Here is a 19,265-nt window from a genome sequence, read left to right as displayed (position 1 = left end):
GTTGAAATAATTTTCTTCAGGGTTTGGTTTTCTTTTATTAATTGTCTTTAAAACAGTGCATATCTCAGATCAATAGCCAGATAACAAGGAAGAACCTACTCTGCAGCATGCAAGTCAGTTTAACAAATTGACCTATTGGTAGAAACATTTGGTCTGTATATTTCTTTATTTGTCTTTTATTTCCTTTTTCCAGGGCCCTGGGCAGAAGATGAGGAATGGACAGACAAAGCCAGGAGAGTTATCATGGAGAGGATTGGACTTGCTACAGCAGGGTGAATAAACAGATCAATGCATTTTAGATTTATGTGAAAATTTGAGAAGAGTACTTGAGAAGTGATGAGTTATTTTGGGTCTTTACTGAACAAAAATCTTCCTTTGGTTTCTGAAAAGTTCTGCTGTGCTTGCATAAGAATTGAAAAATCAAGCATATTACAGGATTTATATATGATACAGACTATGATCGTTAGGTTGCCATGAGAGTGACTGAAGAAGAGGTTTTTGCCACTATTATTTAGGGTTGGGATGCTTAATACCCACTGTTATTTCTCACAGGGAACCATATCATGACATTCGCTTTAACTTGATGGCTGTGGTACCCGACAGGAGAATGAAGTACGAATCTAAGCTACATATCTTAAAGGTGAACCGGCAAACTGTATTGGAAGCTTTGCAGCAGGTAAGAAGGAGCTAAATAGAAGATTAAAACCCAGATATCTTTTCTGATTACAATTAGCTTTTGAAAGAGGTACAACAATTGGTTCAAGGTTGAAGATCACCAACCAGAGCAAAGTTCTGAGTGCAGAACAGCTTTTCCAGAAAGAAACTGGAAGAAACTCATAACACTATTCTAATTGAGTAGTTACTTTTTTAAAAATATATTTTTTCATTGACTTTTTCCACCATGGTAATATACTCTAGCTGCCTTTTTATTCTTCTTTTTCTTTTCTTTTTTGTTCCTTTTCAATGATTCTTAGATTGTGCCTCAGTAACATTGCTTGCTTTTCATCATAAATGGCCTATGATCTAGAAACATATTAAGATCAACAAGAAAGTCCAAATATTAGGAGTGGGCATGAAAATGGAAGAGACTTTTGCTAGGTGGGTGGGTTATTTTCTACTTGCCTTTGAAATCAGAACTCTTTGGAAATAATAGATTGAATCAAAATATACTAAAACCTCTTTTTGTTCAGACACACTGATGGCTCATGAAAGGATCTTTGGAAATGGTTATTTGCCATTAGTTGATTTTCATAATAGCTATTTATCGGTGTTCTCTTCATATTAATATGTATTATGAGATAGTGGAGAAATAGCATTTTATAGTGAATGTTTTATTAGTTTTTTGATAGAAACATAGAAGATTGACGGCAGAAAAAGACCTCATGGTCCATCTAGTCTGCCTTTATACTATTTCCTGTATTTTATCTTAGGATGGATATATGTTTATTCCAGGCAGGTTTAAATTCAGTTACTGTGGATTTACCAATCACATCTGCTGGAAGTTTATTTTCAAGCATCTACTACTCTTTCAGTAAAATAATATTTTCTCACGTTCACTTTCCTATTAAAAACACTTCCCTCCTGAACCTTATTTAATCCTTTAACATATTTAAATGTTTCGATCATGCCCCCCCTTCCCTTCTGTTCTCCAGACTATATAGATTGAGTTCATTAAGTCTTTCCTGATAAGTTTGATTTTTGTAAGTTGCTCTTAGTCTCTGAGGATTTGGCAACATGCACATTTAATCAGAATCTCACCCTTTCCCCCCTTACATAATGAGTGTATCATTAGAAGCTGTGTTGTTATATAGGAAGCATGACTATTTTCATTTTTCTGTTCTTTTGTGAATTTTATTACCATTTTTTCTATGTAAGCTCATCCGAGTGACTCAACCGGAACTGGTACATACCCAGAAATCTCAAGAGCTGCACACTCCTGAGGAGTCCAGGTCAGCTAACAGCAAGAGCTCCACCTCAGTGGAAGCAGGAAGAACTCAGATAATTCCAGAGAGCTCCCAGGCAGGTATGGAACACTGAATATTTAAAAAAATAAGAGCTACTAGGAATGTAGGGTTTTAATTGAGAGATATGCACCCTGGGTATGATTTTTAAGTAACCTTGAACAATTCACAATCTATAGCTTATTTTTTTGGAAATAAGAGAAATTGAGAGGCTATTGGTAGCCAGGTATGATCCCTGAATAAGTTTTTTTAATCCCAAAGTCAGTTATAAAGGAACAATTTTGTCAGTGTAATCTACTCTAAGCCTGATTTCCTAAAGAAAATAATTGTTGCCCTGAACTTAATGCAATTGGGATTCTAATAGTTTGGCAGCTGTGGACAGACATTTATTCTTTTGGATGAAGGTATGGCGATTTAGAAAATGGTTGGGGTTCCCTGTGAAGAATGAAGTACAGTGATCCCTCGAGTTTCGCGAGGGTTCCGTTCCAAGACCCCTCGCGAAACTCGATTTGTCGCGATATAGCGGTGCGGAAGTAAAAACACCATCTGCGCATGTGCGGCCATTTTTTCATGGCCGCACATGCGCAGATGGTGAAGTTTGCGTGTGGGCGGTGGGGAAGACCAAGGGAAGGTTCCTTCAGCCGCCCAACAGCTGATCTGCTCGGTAGCGCGGCAGCAGCGAGGAGCCGAAGATGGGGTTTCCCCTTTGCCTGGGCAACGGGGAAACCTCATCTTCGGCTCCTCGCTGCTGCCGCGCTACCGAGCAGATCAGCTGTTGGGCGGCTGAAGGAACGTTCCCTGGGTCTTCCCCGCCGCCTCGGATCCTCGCTGATGCCCGCCCGCCGTTTGCCGCTCCCCTCGTTCGCCCCCCACTCCCCTCGTTCGCCCGCCGCTCCCCTCGTTCGCCCCCCACTCCCCTCGTTCGCCCGCCGCTCCCCTCGTTCGCCCCCCACTCCCCTCATTCGCCCGCCGCTCCCCTCGTTCGCCCCTCACTCCCCTCGTTCGCCCGCCGCTCCCCTCGTTCGCCCCCCACTCCCCTCGTTCGCCCGCCGCTCGCCTCGTTCGCCCGCCGCTATCGAACTTGCTATCGAGCCTGCTAATGAAATCCAACCCGCAGCAGCCCTTTCCCTCTCCAGGCTGCGGGAGGGGTCCGGAGAACAATGCCTGGCGCCGCGCTCCCGGCTGGGCTTTTTTCCCCCATTTCCCCTCGGGTGGAATTTCAGACCCTCCGCCGGTTGGATTTCATTAGCAGGCTCGATAGCAAGTTCTTCCTCCCTTTAGAAAGCCCCGCAGCCTCCTCCGACCGGCGAGGCCGCCAGCGAGGACCCGCAAAGCCGCCGCAGCGAGGCCAAGCCGCCCGCTCCCACGGCACGGGCTCCCAACACAGCGCCGCACAGCCCGTCCTCGGCGATGCCTCCGCGGATCTGCAAGCCCAGCCGAGCGACGCCTCTGGTCTGGGCGAAGGCAGTGGGCAGGCCCCGCCGCAGCAGTCCCCGCGGGCACCGCGCGCCAAGGGCCGGCCAGGCCGCCGGCCAACAAAGGGGCTCCCTCGCCTCCCTCGGGCAGGTTTACAAAGGCAGCGCGGCAACTTGGAGCCCGGCACGCCCCGCAGCCCTCGCCTCGCCCGCCCCCGCCTGGCCGGCGCTCCGGCTACCCCCGGCTGAGGAAGAACCGAGTAGCCCCCGCCCTCCCCCGCCCGGCTCCCTTCAGCCCCCCGGGGCCAAGCGGGCGGGGGGCGGGCGGGACTTCGCCTGTCTCCGCCGCCCGCATCGCCCCTCCGGCGGGCCGGCCTCCCCTGCCCGCCTCTGCTGCAGCCGCCGCCGCCTCCCCGACTGGCACAAAAGGGCCCCGCCCGCCCCGCCCCGAAGCTTACCTTGCGAGTTTTTGGCTGCGGGGGGAGAAGTAGGACTTTCCTAACTCCCTCCCCCCGGTCGCCGTTTGCTGCTCGCCCGTTCACCTGCCCGCCATCAGGACCGCCGCGCACTAACTTGATGACGGCCAAGCCGTCCCAGATCGTGGGGAGGGGAGCTCTTCTCCAGCCAGGGGACGGCGAGGCCCTCCCAATGCCCCACGCTTGGAGCCGGAGTGAGGCCACTTCCGCCTCCGGATGAAGGAATCTCCTCAAACTCAAAGCCTGTATCCTGCCGCCCGGTTTACCCAGGACATGAGCGGCGAAGTGAGCCACAGCCACCTCCGTTCGGGCGAAGGAATCCCTGGGCAACGGGGAAACCCCACTGAAACCGGGCGGTTTGGACTTTCCATTCCTCCAAGTCACTTCGCCGCTCGTGTCCTGGGTAAACCGGGCGGCAGGATACAGGCTTTGAGTTTGAGGAGATTCCTTCATCCGGAGGCGGAAGTGGCCTCACTCCGGCTCCAAGCGTGGGGCATTGGGAGGGCCTCGCCGTCCCCTGGCTGGAGAAGAGCTCCCCTCCCCACGATCTGGGACGGCTTGGCCGTCATCAAGTTAGTGCGCGGCGGTCCTGATGGCGGGCAGGTGAACGGGCGAGCAGCAAACGGCGACTGGGGGGAGGGAGTTAGGAAAGTCCTACTTCTCCCCCCGCAGCCAAAAACTCGCAAGGTAAGCTTCGGGGCGGGGCGGGCGGGGCCCTTTTGTGCCAGTCGGGGAGGCGGCGGCGGCTGCAGCAGAGGCGGGCAGGGGAGGCCGGCCCGCCGGAGGGGCGATGCGGGCGGCGGAGACAGGCGAAGTCCCGCCCGCCCCCCGCCCGCTTGGCCCCGGGGGGCTGAAGGGAGCCGGGCGGGGGAGGGCGGGGGCTACTCGGTTCTTCCTCAGCCGGGGGTAGCCGGAGCGCCGGCCAGGCGGGGGCGGGCGAGGCGAGGGCTGCGGGGCGTGCCGTGCTCCAAGTTGCCGCGCTGCCTTTGTAAACCTGCCCGAGGGAGGCGAGGGAGCCCCTTTGTTGGCCGGCGGCCTGGCCGGCCCTTGGCGCGCGGTGCCCGCGGGGACTGCTGCGGCGGGGCCTGCCCACTGCCTTCGCCCAGACCAGAGGCGTCGCTCGGCTGGGCTTGCAGATCCGCGGAGGCATCGCCGAGGACGGGCTGTGCGGCGCTGTGTTGGGAGCCCGTGCCGTGGGAGCGGGCGGCTTGGCCTCGCTGCGGCGGCGGCGGCTTTGCGGGTCCTCGCTGGCGGCCTCGCCGGTCGGAGGAGGCTGCGGGGCTTTCTAAAGGGAGGAAGAACTTGCTATCGAGCCTGCTAATGAAATCCAACCGGCGGAGGGTCTGAAATTCCACCCGAGGGGAAATGGGGGAAAAAAGCCCAGCCGGGAGCGCGGCGCCAGGCATTGTTCTCCGGACCCCTCCCGCAGCCTGGAGAGGGAAAGGGCTGCTGCGGGTTGGATTTCATTAGCAGGCTCGATAGCAAGTTCGATAGCGGCGGGCGAACGAGGCGAGCGGCGGGCGAACGAGGGGAGTGGGGGGCGAACGAGGCGAGCGGCGGGCGAACGAGGGGAGTGGGGGCGAACGAGGCGAGCGGCGGGCGAACGAGGGGAGTGGGGGGTGAACGAGGTGAGCGGCGGGCGAACGAGGGGAGTGGGGGGCGAACGAGGGGAGCGGCGGGGCGAACGAGGGGAGTGGGGGGGCGAACGAGGCGAGCGGCGGGCGAACGAGGGGAGTGGGGGGCGAACGAGGGGAGCGGCGGGCGAATGAGGCGAGCGGCGGGCGAACGGGACGTGCGGCCGCCGAACGGGGCGAGCGGCAAACGGCGGGCGGGCATCAGCGAGGATCCGAGGCGGCGGGGAAGACCCAGGGAAGGTTCCTTCGTCCGCCTAGCAGCTGATCTGCTCGGCAGCGCAGCACCAGCGAGGAGCCGAAGATCTTCGGCTCCTCGCTGCTGCTGCGCTGCCGAGCAGATCAGCTGCTAGGCGCCCGCTCGAGAGCAAGAGGGGGAGAGATAGAGAAAGAGAGAGAAGGAAAGAAAGATGAGAGAGGGAGGAAGAGAGTGTGAGAGAGGAAGAAGCAACATAGAGAAAGAGGGGGAAGACCCAGGGAAGCCTCTGCCCGGCGGGGAAACTCCACCATCTACGCATAGGGCACGCATGCGCAGATGATGGAGTTTACTTCCGGGTTGAAAACTCGCGATATAGCGTTTAGCGAACATCGAGATCGCGAAACTCGAGGGATCACTGTACCCCAAATATACTGCCTGAAAATGTGCTGCTTAAAAGTTAATGCTTGTGCATTTTGCAGAGGGGACCGAGGATTCTAGAGCCCAGGACTTGCCTGTCTCAACCCAGAACCTTCCAAGCAAGGCAAAGCTGAGCACTAAACCACATGTAAGCAGCATAAATGGGGCCCTATCAGCCCCCAACCCCATCGTGCAAAGGCTGCCGGCTTTCTTGGATAACCACAACTATGCCAAGTCACCTATGCAGGTGGGATTTTGGACAAAATGTTATATTTTCTGCCTTATAAGCCACACACTATATAAATCAAGCTTATCTGGCTCTTTCCAGAGCACATTCTTGCACTTGTTGGGTAAGAATTCTTCATTTTTTTTGTTTCTAACTTGCAGTATATCTTGCAGTATATATATATATATTATTAAAAAGAGCTATAACCTTTGAAAGGCTCTCGTGTTCTGCTGTTGAAGAACTAGATGGGATGGCTTGGAATTTAGCTGTTTCAAAATATCATACACAAAATATTTTTTTATAATAAAATAGAAAATGAATCTTCCCACTAGCAGTATTCTTGGCATGCCATGCAAAACAGTGCATCTTGTGTTTCACTGCAAAAGCAATTAAATGTAGCCATCTCATCTTCTGCTTATTTCATGAATGCAGTTTAATATTTGAACACTTTTCCAGTGAAGAAAAAGGACTTGAAGGAATAACTGCTATCTTGCATATTCTACTCAATGTATATTCCCTCTCAATTTGAATATAAATGGCAAAAGTGACTGCTAATTGTTTAATGGAAAATACATTGTCATGAAACTTCCTGGGATATTATACAAAAAGTCCAAAGGTACTTTTCAAAACTTGACTTTATTGGGTGTTTTTCTTGAAAATATTTCACTTCTCATACAAAAAATTGAATGATTGAGATATAGACATTTACAAAAAGCCACATTACTTTACACCCTTTCTACTTAGCAAATAAGAGAGATTAAACTATTTTGAATATCTCTGCATACATATCTTGAAGGGATTTTCATAGTGTGCACTGTTGTTTTTGTTCTCCAATTCAGACTTGTATTTTGGTGAGTCCCAAGTACCATTTCAGTGAGAGAAATAGTTATTTCTTCAAGTGCTTTTGTTTGTTTTTAAAAATGAAATTCGGAGGACAAGAGATCTTAGATATTAACATTATCTGAAGACATCTGGATGATTGTATTGCAGGAGGAGGAGGACCTTGCAGCAGGAGTGGGCCGAAGCCGAGTCCCAGTCCCGCAGCACCAGCAATATTCTGATGATGAGGATGACTATGATGATGATGAAGATGAGGAAGTGTGCAATACCAATCCTGCCATCAGGTAATGGCCTGATGATCTCCAGTAGTTAATCAGTCTGTGATTTCACAGTGGTCAAAATGGAGTTCCTCACTTTCAGTTCTTGAAAAATATTCTAACTATATTACACATAGTTGTACTATATAGGGCTGCATGAAAAAGAAAGCTGCTTTAAATCTTAACTTTGAGATGAGGCCCAGTGTCTTTGCGGAAAGAGAGTTTCTGCCAGGAGTGTTAATAAGAAGCAAGATTTATGTGGGTGGGTCAATCCTATTTGTAAATCGTCAGTTTGGAGAGCTACATATATACTATATTTTTCGGGGTATATGACACACACTTTGACCTTTCCTCCCAGCAATTTGCCTCCTTGCAGCAAATAGCCCAGAGCCTGATTAGCACAAGCAATAGATTATCATCCTCCTGAATAGCAGCTGATTGAAGCTGCAGACAGGCCCACGTGCCAAAATGAAGATGAAACTAAAGCTGCAAGGAGGCAACTTGCTGGGAGGGAGAAGCAGAGACAGAATTTCATTTTTTTTGTGCTAATCAATTGCTGAACTGGATGCAAGGAGGTAAGTCAATAACTATAAATGTCTATAGAATGTTCAAATTATTAGACTTATTTTTTAATGATTGCTTTATTATTGTTCTAGACAACTTAATAAAACGAAGAAGCTTTTTAAATAAATTCTTGATCTGAAGAGGTCCAGTGCTACTGTATCTTCTTTAAAATAGGAGAGAATAATGTATAATTCTAGAAAGCCACATCAATTTTAACAGGATCTGTACAGTTATAATCTGAAATGTAGCAATGTCCTGTTTAATATTAAGAGTTAAACTTTGACTTAGTCGTGTTTGGAATAGATCTATTTAAATAATTGGGAGGAGTTAGTGTGACTACATTTAAGAAAACTTTCTGGCATTAATATACTGCCATAATGTACATTTCTCCAATTCTTTGCTATTTCTATGGCTCAGGCACACATGCACTGAAATACACAGTAAACTGTATATCATCTCTGCTGTTTGCTGGAAAGCAGATGCAGATTTTTTTTCTCCCTTGTTTTCCTACCCCAAAACTAAGGTGCATCTTTTACTATGAAAAATATGGTAAATGAAATCACAGAAATGTAATATGTATAAATACGTATTAGAATGCAATGCTATGCTACAATGCCATATCTTAATGGTATATAATATTTATTTTACTTTTTAAAAATTGAGATTGATATATAAAAACATAGTGGGTGTTATGTAAATCTTTCCACTTGTTTTGATTGCTACCGCTAAATACAACCGTGTTGGCTTAATTCCCCTCCCTTCCCTCTGGCTTTGGACAGTTACAAGAGGAAGGGCCTGGTGAAACAGGAGCGTCTGATGGGGAGCGGAGATGCCCAGCTGTCGATGCTGCAGCCCAACACCATCAATGTCCTTGCGGAAAAGCTGAAAGAAACTCAAAAGGACCTCTCCATTCCCTTGTCTATTAAGACTAGCAGCGGAGGCACAGCTGTAGCTGTTGTTGCCCACTCTCAACCATCTCCCACACCCAGCAATGAAAGCACAGACACTGCCTCAGAGATCGGGAGTGCCTTCAATTCCCCTCTTCGCTCCCCCATCCGATCAGCCAATCCCACTCGCCCTTCCAGTCCCGTCACTTCTCACATCTCCAAAGTGTTATTTGGAGAGGAGGACAGCCTGCTCCGCGTAGACTGTATACGCTACAATCGGGCTGTGAGAGATTTGGGTCCCATCATCAGTACGGGTTTGCTGCACCTCACAGAGGAGGGAGTTTTCTGCCCTCTTACTGTCACAGGTATGGTTCAGGAGAAAACGATAGTTAACTATTTTCTTACTCTGACATGGGTACTCTTCTTTGCTTGCTGGGCAGCTGAGGGGTCAGTTTGGAGGACCCTTGTGATTAACAGGAAGAAGGAACAGTGACAATGCGGGAGGGCTTTTAAGTTTGAATTCTAAAGGGGTTTTTTGCTACCTCCTAATTTACAACTTTAAACAGATTAGAATTTAAGACAATGAAAGGCCTGTGCTATTTGTATTCAAAGAAGCTTATAACAAAAAAAGGACAATAGGTAAGATGGGCATCATTTGTTGCATTGCCTTTGAGCCTAGTAAAGGATTCAGCGAGGATAATGGCATTCTGGAGAACTTGTCCAATTTCGGGCGAGTGATTGCCCAACCATATTTCAACCATTATTTATGTATAGGCAAGTTTCCTGGACAGACATTTTGTGAATGTATTTATAGCCTGTTCTCATTATTCCAAACATGCCCAAGGTTCAAAAAAATTGGCTGTGTTTCTGGTGTAAATCTTGCATTGCCTGATGGTTAAGATAACTAGTTGGGACCATTTTTCATTTTGCTTCCAGGTGTGATTCCTTTCTTACAGAGTCATGCGTCTAGAGTTCAACAGATAAACGCATTGGAGAAAATTCCCCTTGCCTCTTGAGTTTTTGTGTATAATGTAGAAAACACATAATTATGAACAATCTGACAGAAAAAAATTCAGTGTGTGCTCTGAATTCTCTGCTGAGTTATCTACTTTTCTAAGACTGGTTTATAAATGAAATGTTTTTGTTACGGGCTTCTGGGTTAAGAACGTGCATTGTTCAGCTTGGAAAGAAATAGCATTATTTATTCTTCCACAGTACTCAAAATGTAAAAGAAGATAACGTTGTGTTTTAATAATTCCTCTTTTTGTTTTCCCAGAGGGTGCAAAAAACCCTCCTCCATCGAGCAAATCAAACGAAGAGGTTCAGATTATTGTAAAAGCAGAAGCAGTGGACTCTAATAATGAGTCACGTGACAGCAAAGAGAAGGCTGGAACTGGGCGGTCTACTGATCCCCCTGCTGGGGAAAAATATGTTCCTAAAGTAAGTTACTTTTGACCTAAAGCAATTTTGTGATGGCCAAAAGTACTTTTGGGTGCTATTTGCATAGATTTGGTTGCATTGGTTGGACCTTGCTCATAAATATGTGACACTAAACTTGACAGGTACTTGCATTTTCCTGAAAATCTTACCTGAACTTCACATAAAATGCATGGAAAAGGAACAAAGTCCATTGCTTATCAGTCTGGTCACCTCATTATAAAACAAAATTGTAGCTAGTATAGATGTTTTTAAACAATAGCTGCCTTTCCTCTGGGTTTGGTGCTTGAGTCATGCAGAAGAAATGGAAGCCCAGATTGTCTTTATGCTTTTACAGTGCTAGAGAGGTGAGGTTTGCGCAGCCCTGGCTAATCCCCTGCCCTTCTGATGCTACCCCTATGCAGAAAAGATTCTGAATGTGGTTGACTAGGCACCTTTTGCAAAACAATACAATAGCAGACAGTTGTTATCGTTAAAAATGACAAAGCACAGTAGCAAGGAACTGGAATTACAATGTTAGCTCTAAACAAAAATTAGGAATGGAGAAAATGCTCTTCTTGACACAAGGTTTTTAAATTTCTCCCAAAGACATATTACTCTAGTGATATGCCTGCTGAGGAAAGTGCCAATAGAAAATTTGAAATGGCATCAAGATAAGTGTTTGTTTGTTGCTGCAAGTATGTTTAGGCACTATTTAATTTATGCTTATGTCAAGGTAGTTTAAAAAGATTTTTCCTCCTTTAATTTTCCAAGCTGTGTTACTTTATTTATTGACTCTGTGGTTGTTCCCTGTTGGGTGCATTGGGATTGTAAGAAGCTTTCTTTATTAAAAGTAAAATAGATTAGTTAGAGGATGATCTACTCTTAGAATAAAGTTATACTGAGATATTACTTGTGCTTTAAGCTGATTATGAAGTGCTGCTGTGCCATTAGCATTAGTGCGCCATTCTGCTTATACTGCTACTGTTTTGTTTTGACAGGAGCTCCTGGCATTGCTTAAGTGTGTGGAGGCTGAAATTGCAAACTATGAGGCCTGTTTAAAGGAGGAAATAGAGAAAAGAAAGAAATTCAAGGTAGCTAATAGAGAATATTGTGATGTTGTTTTTTATAGTCATCTTTTTTATAGACTCTTGGTGGGTTACAAATATAAATACCAAACAATAAAAACTGTTAATATTTGATAAGATAATTATTTTCTCAGATTGAATTCAGTTCTTGATGTGTGCATAGACAAATTCATGTAGTTTGCTTTTCCAGGATGATTTTTTGACCCCAGCTTAGTTTTGGTGTTTCCTGATAGTCTCCTATTCAGATTTCAGTCAGATCTGAGCCTGCTCAGGCCTGTTCAGTTCTAGCCAAATTGTAGATTCAGTTGAAGATTATGTCTCAGTAGATTGACCTAATATTCTAATAAAAAACAAACTAGAAGTAAGTCTTAATCCAGAAAAGTCTGAACTACAGTGATCCCTCGATTATCGCGAGGGTTCCGTTCCAAGACCCCTCGCGATAATCGATTTTTCGCGATGTAGGGTTGCGGAAGTAAAAACGCCATCTGCGCATGCGCGCCCTTTTTCATGGCCGCGCATGCGCAGATGGTGGAGTTTGCGTGGGTGGCGGGGAAGACCCAGGGAAGGTTCCTTCGGCCGCCCAGCAGCTGATCTGCTCGGCAGTGCAGCAGCAGCGAGCAGACGAAGATCGGGGTTTCCCCGCCGCCCACGCAAAGGGGAAACCCTGATTCGGCTCCTCGCTGCCGAGCAGATCAGCTGCTGGGCGGCCGAAGGAACCTTCCCTGGGTCTTCCTCGCTGATGCCCCCGCCCGCCCGCTGCCCGCCGCCCGCCCGCTGCCCGCCGCCCGCCAGCAAGAGGGGGAGAGATAGAGAGAGAGAGAGAAGGAAAGAAAGAGATGAGAGAGGGAGGAAGAGAGTGTGAGAGAGGAAGAAGCAAGATAGAGAAAGAGAGAAAGAAAGAAAGATGAGAAAGGAAGGAAGAGAGTGACGTCATCGGGTGGGAAAAATCGCGATATAGCGTTTCGCGAAGAACGAGATCGCGAAAATCGAGGGATCACTGTACTGTGTTTTCTTTTTAGCCTTGCTAAGTATGGATTACAGCATTTAAGCTTCTTACATAAAGCTGGAAATCTCATTGACTTTCAATTATTATACACAGGTCAATAATTTGAGAACACCAAGAGAATTTTTTTTGGGGGGGGGGGATCTTTTTGGTTTGAGACTCAGTTTTGGAATGCTGTAGAATTTTTTTAATGGTCTTGAATCCTGTTCACTAGCAAAAAGATAACTTGGCATTTTTTCCTGTTATTTGTTTCACTATTGATGTTGAACAGATACTTTGTTTTCCTTTTTCTAACTTTCTTATAGATTGATGATCAGAGAAGAACTCACAATTATGATGAATTTATATGTACCTTTATCTCCATGTTGGCACAAGAAGGTGAGATGAATTGGCTTTAAAGAGCTTTCCTTTGCACAGTGTTAAAAAAAGATAAATTCAGAGGTTGATAAACAGACAAAATAGCAATCTTTTGTTCCGAATTAGAGGTAGATTTATTTTTCTAGCACAAAGAGCAATATGAGGAGTCTTTCCCAGGTTTTCGTAAATCTTGATGTCTTGCTAAATTCCAAATACAGTGTTCCCTCGATTTTTGCGGGTTCAAACTTTGTGGAAAGTCTATACCACGGTTTTTCAAAAATATTAATTAAAAAATACTTTGCGGGTTTTTTCCCTATACCACGGTTTTTCCCACCCGATGACGTCATATGTCATTGCCAAACTTTCATCTGCCTATAATAAATATTTTAATAAACTTTAATAAATAAACATGGTTGCTAATCTGAATGGTTGCTAAGGGAATGGAAAATTGCAATTTAGGGATTTAAAGTGTTAAGGGAAGGCTTGTGATACTGTTCATAGCCAAAAATAGTGTATTTACTTCCGCATCTCTACTTCGTGGAAATTCGACTTTCGCGGCAGTCTCGGAACGCCTCCCCCGCGAAAAGCGAGGGAACACTGTAATATTAATAGCTGTAACATATAGTGTTGAAAGTTTGGAACTATCACACTAAAACACAGCAGTAATTAGATAGGCCCAGGCTAAAGGAGCTTGTGATCTGGACTCTTGTTTATTTTCTGCTCTAGTTTGTATAGTTATTTATAAAAATGAGTGAACATTTAATATTTTTTATTGAGTCCAATATACATAAAATATGTTTAAGATCGTGGAAGGATTAATTTCATCATTAAAAAAACATTTACTAGTTATTTACAAGTATATGTCTGTTTATTATTCAAAATATGTTCATCTATTTCCTATTCAATCTTTAACAAATAGGAAATTTTGGAGGTGGTAATTTAGCATCAATACTAAAGAATCAGACATGTGCCTAAGTTAAATAAATCAGTTCAGTTTTAGTGATAATAATGATGAAATAATAGCAATTTTCCCTATAAAATTTTCCATTAACTATTCTTAAATGAGGACTATCAATAGAGCAGGTTTTCCATGAATAATCCAAATAAAAATTATATTACAAGTCAACACTTTTAAAAAGAATAGAACAGAATAGAGTTGGCTAAGTGTGATTGGACACACAAGGAATTTGTCTTTGGTGCATATGCTGTTAGTGTACATAAAGAAAAAATAAAATCTATTTGTCAAGAATCATAAGACAACTCTTAGTGATAGTCAAAGTGATAGTCATCACACTAGGAAGCAATAAAAACAATGTAAATGGTAACGATACAAACAACATGGTTATAGCCATAAGTGGGAAGTGATCGGTACTAGTAAGGATGAGAAGAATAGTAATACAGTCTTAGTAGATCATTTGACAATGTTGTGGGAATTAGTTGTTTAGCAGAGTGGTGGCATTTGGGGGGGGAAATGTCCTTGTGCCTTCTTGTTCTGCTGTGCAAAGCGCTATAGTAGTGGTGGTGAACCTATGGCACAGGTGCCATAGATGGCATGAGGAGCCATGTTTGCTGGCACACAAGCTGTTGTCCTAGCTCAGCTCCAACATGCATGTGTATGCTGGCCAACTGATTTTTGGCTCACACAAGAGGTTCTGGGAGGGCATTTTTGGTTTCCAGAGAGCCTCGGGGGGGGGGGGGGATGGGGGAGGTATTTTTACCCTCCCCTGGCTCCAGGAAAGCCTTTGGAGCCTGGAGAGGGTGAAACAGCCTTCTGTGCCCACCAGAAGTTGTGAAACAGGCTGTTTCTGGCCTCAAAAGACCCTGGGGGTGGAGGGGAAGCTGTTTTCACTCTCTCCAGGCATTGAATTATGGATGTGCACGTGCTATTTTGGCACCTGAGGAAAGAAAGGTTCATTATCACTGCCCTATAGTGTTTTGAGGGTAGAAGTTGAAACTATTTATGTCCAGAATGTGAGGGGTCTGTAGATATTTTCACAGTCCTCTTTTTTACTCATGCAGTATACAGGTTCTCAATGGAAGGCAGGTTGGTAGCAATTCTTTTTTTCTGCAGTTCTGATTATCCTCTGAAGTCTGTGTCTGTCTTGTTGGGTTGCAAAACCAAACCAGACAATTATAGAGGTGCAGATGACAGATTGAATGATTCCTCTGTAAAACTGTATCAGCAGCTTCTTGGGCAGTTTGTGCTTCCTGAATTGGCACAGAAATAACATTCTTTGTTGTGCTTTTTTATGATGTTTTTGATGTTAGGTGTCTTTTTTAGATCTAGAGATATGGTAGAACCTAGAAATTTGAAGGTATCTACAGTTGATACTGTGCTGTCTAGTATTATAAGAGGTGGTAGAATGGGAGGGTTTCTCCTAAAGTCTACCACAATTTTTACAGTTTTGAGTGTAGGGTGAAGATTGTTCTGATTGTACCAAATAGTTCAACCTCCCATCTATATGCAGATTCAACATTGTCTCGAATGAGACCAATCATTTGCAAACTTCAGTACTTTACTAGAGGGATCTTTTGAGATGCAGTCATTGGTGTATAGAGAGAAGAGGAGAGATTGCACAACCCTGGGGGCTCCTTTGCAAATTGTACAGATATCAGATGTGATTTTCCCTAGCTTCACCTGCTGCTTCCTGTCTGTTAGGAAGCTTATAGTCCATTTACAAGTGTGACCAGGTACAGATAGCTGATTTAGCTTAGTTAGAGGAGTATCTGGAATGATGGTATTGAATGCTGAACTAAAGTCTACAAAAACCAGCCAAAAGGAAAACCGGAAGTTTGGAAAAATTGACTTCTGTTTCGTCTGTTGTATTGTTTTTTTGCACTCCAGAGGCTTCAGGAAAGCATTCCTGAAGCCCCGGAGTGCGAAAAGCAGCCCAACAAACCAGAAGTCCGTTTTTCCAAACTTTTAGTTTGTCCGTTTGACTGGTTTTTTGCCGTCCCAGACTTCAGTGAGGCCTCTGCGCATGCACGAGCGAGTGGGCATAGTGTGCATGCACAGGGGCAGCAGGGGGTGCACGTGTTTGGGGAGGAGGGAATGGGTGGGAACACCCATTCCCTCTTGGCACACGAACCAAAAAAGGTTCGCCATCACTATTGTAGGATGTAGTGCAGAGTCATATTAACAGTATCATCTGTCGATCTATTTACTCAGTAGGCAAATTGTAAGGGGTCCAACAGCAGATCCATGGTATCTTTCAGGTGGGCCAACACAAGCATTTCAAAGGTCTTCATAACACCAGATGTCAGAGCAACTGGTCTGAAGTCATTCAGTTCCTTGATGGAGGGTTTCTTTGGCACTTGGATGATAGTAGAGTGTTTGAAACAAGAAGGAACATAACACATCTCTGGAGATTTATTAAAGATGTAGTTGAAGATGGAGGCCAGCTGGTCAGCACAAGCTTTGGTCCTTTTCCTGGCTTTTGTCTATGAAATAGACCTTGCATCTCATTTTGTGTAATAACCAGGGAATGAGAAAAACGGAGGAAAAACAGCTTGTAAGTGCAGTTTTGATCAGTCTTGTGAGTAATATACATTGCTCAAAAAATAAAGGGAATACCTGTACTCAAATAAGACATCCTAGATCTGAATGAATGAAATATTCTAATTGAATACTTTGTTCTGTACTAGGTTGAATGTGCTGACAACAAAATGAAATTGATTTTCAATCAGTGTTGCTTCCTAAGTGGACAGTTTGATTTCACAGAAGTTTGATGTACTTGGAGTTATATTCTGTTGTTTAAGTGTTCCCTTTATTTTTTTGAGCAGTATGTATTTTGATTGGTCAATGCAATAATCTTCCCAGCTGCTTCTATTAAAACTTAAATCCGAATATGTATGTTTTAGAATTCTAGTTATCTTACATTGTGATTTGCCATGGATCTGGAACTTTTTATATCTGTAAAGGTGATGAATCTTAAACTAGGAAGCATTTTTCACTAGTATAACTTTTCCCAGATATTTATTGCTAACTAAAAGGGAAAATCCATATAAGGAAGGAAGAACAAACATTTTGGCACTTCAAAATTAATATTTATTAAGATATAAATGTTAGAGAATTTGAACTGAGAAAGGTTTATTCCATAAAAGTTTAGTGCCACAATAAATCTGGGTAAGGAGCCATATGATCCCTTTTTGTGTTTTTATAACAGGAATGCAATCTTCTGGACCTTCTATATTTTAAAATGAAAGGGGAGCAAGATTTGCTTCTATTTGGCTAATCTTACACACTATCATCTTTCAGGAATGTTGCCTAGCCTTGTTGAGCAAAACATCTCCGTGCGTAGACGGCAAGGGGTCAGCATTGGGCGTCTCCACAAGCAGCGAAAGCCCGACCGACGGAAACGTTCCAGGCCATATAAAGCTAAACGTCAATAGTCTCAACCTTTGGACAAGACTCAACCTCCTCTGCTTGCCTCTCTGGCAATGAGACACACATGTTTCATGTACATCTTCATCAACCAGAGAGTGCTCAGGACAGAGCTTTGCACTGAAATAATCTTCACGTGATCAGTATTAGTGTGACTATGTCTACCTACGTGTTCAACTGGATTTTAGACATTGCTCCAGTGGTTTACCATTTGAGCATCCAAAGATAAAGATTCCCTCCAGAGGTGGATGGATGTGAGAAGCATAAAGAGTAGGACCGTTTTGAGTGTTTGGCTGACACTGCACTTGAATACATTACCTAGCAACGTAAACAAAGGCGCAGTGCATCTTGCAGTCGTAAATGGCAGTCTTCAGAGGTTTCACACGAATATTGCTTAAAAAGAAATAAGTAAAATCTTTGCAGTTTTGTAGAAGGGCATTTCAGTTAAGTAGATGCATTGTTTAGTTCCGAGAGAATCAGATTGTGCTCTATCCTTGGACTTAGCTATTTCCAGGAGAACAAATATCTGCATTACATCGTGTGTGTGTGTGTGTGTGTGTGTGTGTGTGTGTGTGTGTTTCCTGAATTAAGTTCATCACTATCATTTTTAGGTAGTGATGATCCCCAGTCTTCAAATCCTGTTTATTTTTCCCTTAATATCCCCCCCCCAACCCCCTAAACCCCCACCTGGTGCTGTTGCAGAGACGAGAATTTCCTTTATGGGTTTTTTATGTCCAGAATAAGGTCTTTTGGTGTGAGGGTATTTTTGCTCATCTGTAACAGCATGTACTCCTTGTAGTCTGGAAGCTACTTCCTTTTCTTTTGTATGTATGGAAGCTATGCGCACGCCATGATACAAACCGTGAAATTAACTTATTTTGTTTAATATTTTATTTGGCAGTGGCTTCTTTTTACTCAAATTCTTAAAACCATTTTTAAGAAATCAAACTATATGTGAAGAGACGAAGTGGCTGGGTGAGACAAATTGTCAAATGAAAATACTAAAAGATACCCACCCACCCACACCCTCCATCCTGTTAAGACCAACATTTTGAGAGATCAGGATAAAGTGCTTCGTTTGGAATTCAAATCATTGGGTTTTTTCATGCTTACACTTCAGGGGAAAATGGAAATACTCTATAGCAAAATAATCCCTCTACTTGATGTAATCTTACAGTCAAGAAGTGGAATAGTGAATTTTGCAGTTGTCTATGGTGTAAGGATAGGGGAAATGTAGAGCAGAAAGGGCGTTGGGATGGCCAAGACAAGGGATGTATCTCTGCTCTAGTAATTTAGCCTAATATGTTTACTTGGAGCCCTTCCAGCTCAATTGAAAACTTGCAAGGGTGGAGAACCTCAGCAGATTATACATCCTCTGACAAGAAAGGGCACAAAATAATAATTTTGCATTACTGAGTAAACGGTATCCCCCTTTCCTATTGATTATTGCTCAGGTTGGACCATCTGGCTTATTACTCTGCAAGAGTATAGATGATGTTTGGCCAGCAGGATCTGGTTATCATCTGCCTTTGTCTTCCAGAGCTGCCTGGGCACCTCTCATTCCAGTCCATTTAATCTCTTAATTGCAGTGTAATCAGTTATCTACCTAGCCACTCCCAAGACAAGTATTGTTACCAGCTTCTCCTTATTTACATGGCTTTATCTTTGTCCTGTAAGAACAGTCCTTTGTCAATACAGCAGATTTATAAATGTTTTCAAGCTTTTGGCAGAATGAAAGCAAATTTTCATTAAATTTTGCTAGCTGATGGCCAGGGGAACTTTGCCAATTGTTTTTGGAAGAACAGTTTAATGCTTCCTCTGCAACTTTTATTCCATGAATATGTACAGTTGAGTCTCGTAGTATAGATATTAAAATCATGAGATTCAAAAGAAGATCAATGTGAAAAGGGAATAGTTCCTGAGAAGATGGTGAAATATATTTGCTTTCTTTGCAAATAAGCCTGACTGTAAAATTACTATTTTTTATTTGTTGACAGAATCACCTGTTCCTTGCATTGTCAAGTGCTGTAAATATATCAGTTCTGTTAAAAATAAAATGTATCTCTAGCCTTCTGAAGATGGTTGTATAATGGAATCTGTACACCAGAAAAGATGTGCAAATAGTTCTGCAGCAAACTGGAATT

At 44.3% G+C, this 19,265-nt stretch overlaps 1 protein-coding gene across 2 annotated transcripts in view; it reads left to right on the top strand.

Annotated features, from left to right (window-relative positions):
- Positions 1–19,198, top strand: part of BAP1 (BRCA1 associated deubiquitinase 1) — a 28,593-nt gene extending 9,395 nt beyond the window's left edge. Inside the window, exons 8-17 of one of the 2 annotated variants that reach the window (XM_070738683.1) lie at positions 194–272; positions 553–676; positions 1,876–2,023; positions 6,162–6,346; positions 7,316–7,449; positions 8,766–9,238; positions 10,150–10,313; positions 11,291–11,383; positions 12,686–12,758; positions 16,996–19,198. In XM_070738683.1, the coding sequence (XP_070594784.1) occupies positions 194–272; positions 553–676; positions 1,876–2,023; positions 6,162–6,346; positions 7,316–7,449; positions 8,766–9,238; positions 10,150–10,313; positions 11,291–11,383; positions 12,686–12,758; positions 16,996–17,129 (1,607 nt within the window). In that variant the 3' untranslated portion in view covers positions 17,130–19,198. Of the gene's footprint in view, positions 1–193; positions 273–552; positions 677–1,875; positions 2,024–6,161; positions 6,347–7,315; positions 7,450–8,765; positions 9,239–10,149; positions 10,314–11,290; positions 11,384–12,685; positions 12,759–16,903 lie in introns of both variants that reach the window. The other variant, XM_070738684.1, reaches the window with a different exon arrangement.
- The last annotated feature ends 67 nt before the right edge of the window (positions 19,199–19,265 follow it).

Source organism: Erythrolamprus reginae, chromosome 2, assembly GCF_031021105.1.
Source record: "Erythrolamprus reginae isolate rEryReg1 chromosome 2, rEryReg1.hap1, whole genome shotgun sequence".
NCBI classification, from domain to species: domain Eukaryota; kingdom Metazoa; phylum Chordata; class Lepidosauria; order Squamata; family Dipsadidae; genus Erythrolamprus; species Erythrolamprus reginae.
The sequence above is the reverse complement of the archived record's forward strand: the minus strand, read 5'-3'. Positions and strand labels throughout refer to the sequence as shown.